General features: G+C 35.7%; 2 protein-coding genes across 2 annotated transcripts in view; one reads left to right on the top strand and one right to left on the bottom strand.

Moving 5' to 3' along the window:
• The window catches only part of LOC116024945 (probable 3-beta-hydroxysteroid-Delta(8),Delta(7)-isomerase), a 4,367-nt gene extending 3,347 nt beyond the window's left edge, over positions 1 to 1,020 (top strand). Inside the window, exons 3-5 of the mRNA XM_031265988.1 lie at positions 114 to 260; positions 360 to 468; positions 574 to 1,020. Coding sequence (XP_031121848.1) covers positions 114 to 260; positions 360 to 468; positions 574 to 838 — 521 coding nt within the window. The 3' untranslated portion in view covers positions 839 to 1,020. The remainder of the gene's footprint in view (positions 1 to 113; positions 261 to 359; positions 469 to 573) is intronic.
• Positions 1,021 to 1,742: 722 nt separating this feature from the next.
• On the bottom strand, positions 1,743 to 4,440 carry LOC116026042. Its single transcript, XM_031267488.1, has 2 exons — positions 3,313 to 4,440; positions 1,743 to 2,188 (listed from the first exon to the last, which is right to left on the bottom strand). Exons 1-2 carry the CDS (start codon positions 4,288 to 4,290, stop codon positions 2,030 to 2,032), a joined length of 1,137 nt encoding a protein of 378 aa, XP_031123348.1. The 5' UTR covers positions 4,291 to 4,440; the 3' UTR covers positions 1,743 to 2,029.
• Positions 4,441 to 7,684: the final 3,244 nt, after the last annotated feature.

Raw genomic sequence — 7,684 nt, 5'->3', positions numbered from 1 at the left:
AAAAAAAAAAAAAAAAAAAAAAAGGGAACTGTATAATAAAATGTGAAAGGTCATATTAATTTCATGCATTCTCAGATTGAAATCTTGATGGTCATTTGTTTGCCTTGTGCTAGGGCGGTTCCCTAAAATATCAAAGGGCGACAGGTTGCTCATGTGCTGGTGGATATTCACTGGCCTTACGCACATGGTCCTTGAGGGTTACTTTGTTTTCTCTCCTAATTTCTACAAGGAAAAGACTCCCTTTTACCTTGCAGAAGTTTGTAAGTTCTCAATTTGATGTCATTCTTAACCCACCAAAATTTATTGTGGCAACATTCATTTCATTAGTATCAATTTCACCTATAAATAAAAATGGCCAGGGAAAGAGTACAGCAAGGGAGATTCTCGGTATGCAGCACGTGATTCTGCTGTTATTTCAGTTGAAGGAATCACAGCTGTTCTAGAGGGACCAGCATGTCTTCTTGCAGTGTAAATACCTCAAAGAGTTACTTAAATTACAGAGTATCATGCGGGCTAATCAGTTTAGTTGTCTTTAATCCATTTCTGGACTTGTGATCTCTTCTAATCTGGCAGGTATGCTATAGCTACAAGGAAGTCGTATAGGTATATACTACAGGTGGCTATTTCATTGGGCCAGCTCTATGGTACTGCTGTATATTTCATCACAGCTGTCTTGGAGGGTGATAATTTTGCTGTAAGCCCCTATTATTACTACTGGTACTATGTGTTTGCAAATTCCTTCTGGGTCTGGATACCAACAATCATAGTCGTCCATTGCTGGAAGAGAATTAGTTCTGCAGTCCAGATACAAGACCAGACAAAGACCAAGACTCGCTGAGACCATCTTTTCATTTGTTCTGGTACTGAATTTATTTGAGTTTTGTGGGAACAATACAGGCTGTTGGGACTCATTTCTTTAGATATAAAACTGTAATGCCCTGGTAATAGTGATATATTTAAAAGGACCTTTTGGATTCGTTTTGGCTTCATTCCAATCCCATTCATATAAATGTTTTCTTGTGTTTCCTTGTACACATGTAGGTTGTAGCTTGGAACATATGAAAAAGCAAAATGTGTCTGAGTCCTTGTTAAGGAGTGGCCTAGGCGTCCGGTTGGTGGGGACTAGTCACCTAATGAGCTTGTCTAGCCTTAGAAACAAAAAAAAAACAAAACAAAAAAACAAAACAAAACAAAACATTACTAATATGTAACTGAGAGCCTGAGACACTGACTCCCTTCTCCCAATCTCACCTTAGCCGTTTACTTTTTTCAAGTTATGACTAAGAATGAAAATAACTCCAATTAATCAATTATGATCAATCTCAAAAAAAAAAAGAAGGCTAAATCTAAAGTCTCATATTGAAAATGCTATTGTTGAGATTTGAGAATATTATATGCTTTTATATGCTAAAATGCTAAGCGATATGTGACACCTCACCTTAAAATGACCAGAGTTCTACTATGGTCTTTAATAATAATGGTTAAAATGACCAGAGTTCTACTATGGTTTATGGGGACTTCCAAATTCTACTCCATCAATTATATTCCCTAGAGTTCTACTATGGTTTATGGGAACACCCAAATTCTACTCCAATTATATTCCCTGATGTGGCAAGCATGGATAGGATATTTTCATCTTGTGAGTCTAAAAAAAGTTGTCTACATTCAAAATTTGTAAAAGGAAGTAAAAGTTGAGAGTAGAATTTGGGAGTACAAGTAGTATTTTCCTAATGACCATGAGATTGGAAAATCAGTATAGTGTTGCTTGCTAAAGAGTAATACAGTAGGCATAACAAACTTGGATGCAAATAAAAAGCATACAGCTTTGGCAAAGAGAAGCCTTAAAATAAACAAGTTCTATAGAGAGCGCAGAGGTTTCACCACACACTTCTGTATACAGGGGAAAACTAACACAAAGTGAAATCACTTTAAAATTCAACAACGATCTAGTTACAGAGAAGGGGAAAATAAAGGTAGCCACATATGCAACATGGAAGTCGTTTACGATGAAGAAGACAATTTCAAATTTTCACCATCCATACTTCCCCTGTGTTTGAGCTTTGGTAAGCATCCCTCTAGCACGCCGCTCTGCAAGTTCCGTCTCCTTTTGTCTCATATCAAAATATAAGGAACCAATTTGATGCTTCCTCTTGTGCAGTTTCGTGGGCTTACCCTTCGTTGAAGCAGGCTGCAAAAAAACATAATGTGCATAATGGGAAATTACTAAGAAATCTCATATTCACTAAAAAGTATGTAGCGATATTAGCCAATTCTTGTGGTCTCTAGCAGCCGTAGCGGGCCTTAAGAAATGAAGATGACCAAAAAATAAGGAAAATACTATATACTCCCATTCTCTACTCCCACCCTTCAAATTTTGATGTAAACACATTTATAGGGGCCCAAATGAAGAAAATAGCCTATCAGTGCCCGCCACATTAGGGAGTAAGGTTTGGGAGTATCATGTAGTAGAACTCAATAAATAAACCTAAAAACTGTTTGATGGATATTCAACTTTCAATTTTTCACTTCCTCATGCATTCAGTATATTCTGCTTGTATACTCTGAACTTCAGTTATCTACAATAGTTTTCACATCTTACCATTCTCCAATTTTAGTGTTCAGGCATTAGACCTATATGGACCATTTTTACGTAAGAACGACTCTCCAAAGGTGCAGTTAACTTCCCATAATTTCTACTTCATTTTATGTTTTGGGAAAACCATAGCTCAATTAATATCTAAAATAGTTAAGCAGCAAGCAGCTAAGAGATGCAAAAGCAAAAGAAGAAAAAGAAGGGAAGAAATTAATAAAACGCAAGCAAGACAGAATACGGATCCATAATGATGAGAGAGAGAATTCTATGAGGTTACTACTGAGCAGACTACAAAGGTATTATTAGCAGCTTTGCTACAAACCTGTTAATCTAATTCTACAAGAATCTTAGAGTATGACTTTCCGCAGAGATTACTACACCTTTGCTAAAATACATTCCTATTTTTCTAGGTATTAATAATCTAGATATGATTGAGGTTTTATCATTTCAGTAATAATATAAGCATCCATATGCTAGTGATATATATCACACATATGTTTCTTGCATCAATCTCTTTTATTGCCATGATATTAGGAAGCAAACCATCTTCTTAGTTTTAAATTTTATTGAAAAATTACTAAAACATAGAAAGCAATCTCAATCAAGAACCAAAGATTTGAATATCTTAACAACAATGATCATTATATTTGCAATAGAAATCAAAATCAGTTCTACGCATTACGGAAATCAAGAAGTTTATTTGCATAGGAAACACCTACCTTGTATGCTGGCCCAAAAGCAATACCGGTCAGTTTGACCTGATCTTCCCTCGGGCGATTCTTCATCAACTCATCCTGCTTCACCTCAACTATTTGCAGTGTAGCATCATTCCTTCCACGCTTTCCCGTCACCCTCAATGCACTTTCAGCTGATTCCGGGAGTTCTTGTGAAGAAGCATTAGAGCCATCAACCCAATTATGTTCAGACTGTCCATAATCACCATAACTGGAAGCATAGTTTGAATATTGTTCCCCGTTGGGTCCAACCCAATTAGAATACTGGCCATCACCATTACCATATCCAGTATAACCTGGGTAGTTGGGATAACTCTCACCCTCTGGACCCCATTGCTGATATCCACCAACAGGATCTACATATTCGGATCCTTCAACAGCTCCAGAGGAGCTCACTGTTGATCCTTGAACGGATTGAGCTTCATTAGAATCAGAAGCAGGCACATTGGCTTCAAGAATGGACCTTCTACTAGTGCCAGAACCAAGAGACAAAGCTCCCAATGTACCCGAGCTCTTCGGCACGGGCAAGCTAGATAAGAAACTCTTCACAGATGGAGTCTGTGACGCAGATTCGGATCCTTTTCTTCGTTTTTCTTTCTCATCCTCCTCATCCTCATCATCATCAACAATACTATCCTTAATCCCGGAAGAAATGAGTGGCGGCTTAAATTGAACAACCTTTTTGGGTTTAGGTTCCGAGGAAGCCAAGGGAGTGGGGAGGTTAAAGGGGTCTGCTCTCAATGCCTTGGGAGCAGGAAGTGAAGAAAGTAGAGAGGAAGATGATTTTGGTGGCGGAAGAGAAAACACGGAGGAAGGCTTATTGGCAACAGATAAAATATCGTCGTGGTCGGAGTTTTGTAAAGGTGCGGAATATGAGGGTCGGTGATTCTGCTGTTGCGATGATTCTTCTTCTTCTTCTTCTTCTTCATCTGAAGAGGCATAGGTCGCGAGCAAGGAATCCATTGGAGATCAACGAGGGATAGGAATAGGGGGATTTGGATGAGGTGGGGTTAGGGTTTGAGATACGGAATTACGAATTGCGGAGCTGAAATGCAGATAGCTCAAGAGAGAGACAAACGACGCCGTATTGTTCCCTCTAACGCGGCTTTACTACTCGGGAGAAGCAAAAGGCGGAAGATTTATTAGGTTGAGTTATATATATATTATGTATATACTTATTTCTTCCCCTAATATATGGACTTATTAATTCTTCCCCCAATATATATACTTATTTCTTCTCCCACTTCATATATATTTTTTGTACTATTAACTCTATTACAAGTAGAACTGGTAGAAGTAATATATGTTTTATACTTTTTTTATTTGTTGCAAATTAAAAATTCAATATTCCACATTTAGGGTTTTTTTTTTTTTTTTTTTTTGGAAGGTAAACATAGCTATTCCATTAATTCATAACATAAAACGTTTACATCAACAATCAATGAAATGGTAAACCATTCCTTACAGTCAGATATAGAAACAACTTTTCTAACTATGCTATAGAAAACTTGAATCGCAGACTGTTTTATAACTAGGAAGTTATGTTCCTTCAAGGAACTTAAAACTTCATCAAAGATCTGGGTCTTCATCATCATTCTTTTTTGCTCGCCCATGATAAGATCAACACTTGCCGAAACCAAACTAAACGATTTATGCTAATGATAATGAAAAGCTCGTGAAAGTAACGAGAGGAAAAAGCCCGTGAAAGTAACGAAAGGAAAACACAATAAGTAACGAGAGGAAAACACAATAATAGAGAAAATAAAAAGTGGTAAAGCTAAAGTAGGGTTGGGAGTTCAAAGACTACCAACACAAACCCCAATATCTACCTACTATTATTTTATTCAAAGGGAAAGAAAACGGAAGAAGAAGATCTGTGGCGGTGGCCGGAGGCGGACAGAGCTGCAACGGAGGTCGGGGCGGAAGAAGAGCGAGAGTAAACGTAGAAAGTGACCAAAACCGTCGGCTCAAAGCTCCATTAGAACTCCGGCCGGAGGCCGGCGGTAGAAGTCGAAGTTGAGCAGCAGAGAAAAGCTTTTTGTTTTAGAGAGAGAAGGGAGGCCACACATCTAGGGTTTAATCATGTGACATTCCCTCAAAGACAACCATTATATACTTATTTGTTCTCAGTACTGTTGTTATTCCAATTTATTAATAACTCTAAATGTTAGTAGGAGTTAATTAATTTTAAGAGATTGAGATTCAATTATCCTTATTATAACCTTCCAGTAACTTGTAATTACTTTTCATTTTACCTTATTTTCAATCCTTAATCAACATAGATGGACAGATAAAAATTATCCTACATGTTGTACAGAAACTATTATTTTCATGTGATCCTAATTCTCTCTATTTATAAATAGTTGAGTTTATTTAAAAAAAAAAAAACAAAAAAAAAAAAAACAACCATTATATTTGGACAAATTAATATTTAAGAACTAAAAAATCTATGGTGCCAATTAACCTCTATCTTTGCTCTTGCACTAGATACAACCCAAAAAGTCTAGCAAATTGTATAAATTGCAACGAGTACATTGTGGGCATTCGGATATAAATTTTAAAACTGTTTGCATTCACTTCTGGTTTTACATTGCTTATTGTTTAATAAACACCAATGTTCAGGAGTAAGTGTATATGGGTCTGTCAAATTCACTTATCCAATTTGCATCAGCCTAAAAGTGGATTGGATGCAAATCAACTTAACGAAAATTTACTATTACTTGATTGAATGCGGATATGACTTATTGCGTGCGCGAGGCATTTTCAAGTGCGATTGTGCAGTTAAATGAGAGCCATTTATCTTGTCAAGATCAATGTCCAGGATTAACAACATTTAAAAAAGAATGCGGTGACAATTTGGTCATTTTTCATATGGGGCAAACTTAAGGTGCGTAGGATTTTGTGCCTAAGGTGCGTATATTTTGTGATTAAGGTGCGTGGTGTTTGTGCTTTAGGTGCGTGCATGCAATTATGAACTTAAGGTGCGTAAGTTTTGTGCTTAAGGTGCGTAGGGTTTGTGTCTAAGGTGCGTATGTCTTGTGCTTAAGGTGCGTGGTTTCTGTGCTTTAAGGTGTGTACAGTTGAGAATTTAAAGTGCGTAAGTTATGTGATTAAGGTGTGCCATTGTTATAAACTGAAAGTGTACGATGTTAAGACTTAAGGTGCGTCATTTTTAGCTTATGTTTCTTCCTTCCAGGCGCGTTTTTTTTTTTTTATTATTTATAATTTTCATTGATTTGAGCTATTGATTTAGATTTAATTAACGGCTCAGATCTAACCGCATGACCGCACCTCGGACATCTTCTATGCTTGAACCCGTCACTATATATATATGTGTGTGTGTGTGTGTGAAAATGATCATATCAAACTTATTCACATGAGAAAAATTAAGAACTAATCTCAACCGTCCATATGCCCGAATCTAATGATTATAGAACAATGAGGAAAACAATCATGGTGGTATTTTGATAATTGTTTCAAACTTCAAAAGTGCACTTTTCAACACTATATGATGCACTTTTTAACATCATACCGTGCATTTTGACTAGTTAAAAAATACAGGGCACTTATGAACACTTTTTAGAGTTTGTGGTTTAGGTTTATTTAGTTTTTTGATTTAGACTTTAAGTTTTATCCAGAGATGAAGGCTATGTTTGGCAAACCTAGCTGAAAAGGTAGTTGAAAGCTGAAAAGTAGCTAAAAACAGAAAAGCTATAAGCTCGAAGCTGAAATCTGAAGAGCTGGTATGCTTAAAAGTGTTTGGTATAATTAGCTTTTTGATAAGTTGATAAATGTAAAAAGACTAAAAAGGACATCTTCATACAATTTAAATAATTTTAAATTTAAATAGGTTTGTTTATATATTAAAATAAAATAAAATCAATATATTTAAATAAAATATAAAGTAAGAACATATATTTGAAAATATATAAAGTAAAAAAAATATAATTCATAAGATTAGTTCATACAAAAATTAATGTTCAAACATAAATATCAAACTAAAATTACAACCAAACATAATGAAAAAAAAAATGTCAAAAAGGGTTTTAATTGAGAGGGGTAAATGATGTCATTTATTTAAAATAATAAGGATAAAGATGAAAAAAAGTTAAAAAGCTACTAGCTTATTTTGAAAAGCTACCCCAAGTAGCGTTTCAAAATAAGCTCTTATTTTAAGCTACTAGCTTATTTTGAAAACAATACCAAACAGAGCTTATAACTTATTAGTAGCTTAAAATAAGCTATAAGCTCCTAAATAAGCTCTGTCAAACAGAGCCGAACTCTATAGTGTTAAGAATTACACTTCTAAAGCCCCCTCCCCCCCTCCCCCTCTTTTTTTTTTTTTTTTTTTTTTTTT

This window comes from Ipomoea triloba, chromosome 7, assembly GCF_003576645.1.
Source record: "Ipomoea triloba cultivar NCNSP0323 chromosome 7, ASM357664v1".
Classification (NCBI taxonomy): Eukaryota; Viridiplantae; Streptophyta; class Magnoliopsida; order Solanales; family Convolvulaceae; genus Ipomoea; species Ipomoea triloba.
Note: the sequence above shows the minus strand (reverse complement) of the source record. Positions and strands in the feature narration are given on the sequence as shown.

Excerpts from the sequence above, each read along its gene's own strand:
- LOC116026042 (XM_031267488.1), bottom strand. The coding sequence starts at position 4,290 with ATGGATTCCTTGCTCGCGACCTATGCCTCTTCAGATGAAGAAGAAGAA. Across the intron at positions 2,189-3,312 it reads CTTTTGGGCCAGCATACAAG|CCTGCTTCAACGAAGGGTAA; the intron begins GTAGGTGTTTCC and ends GTTTTTTTGCAG.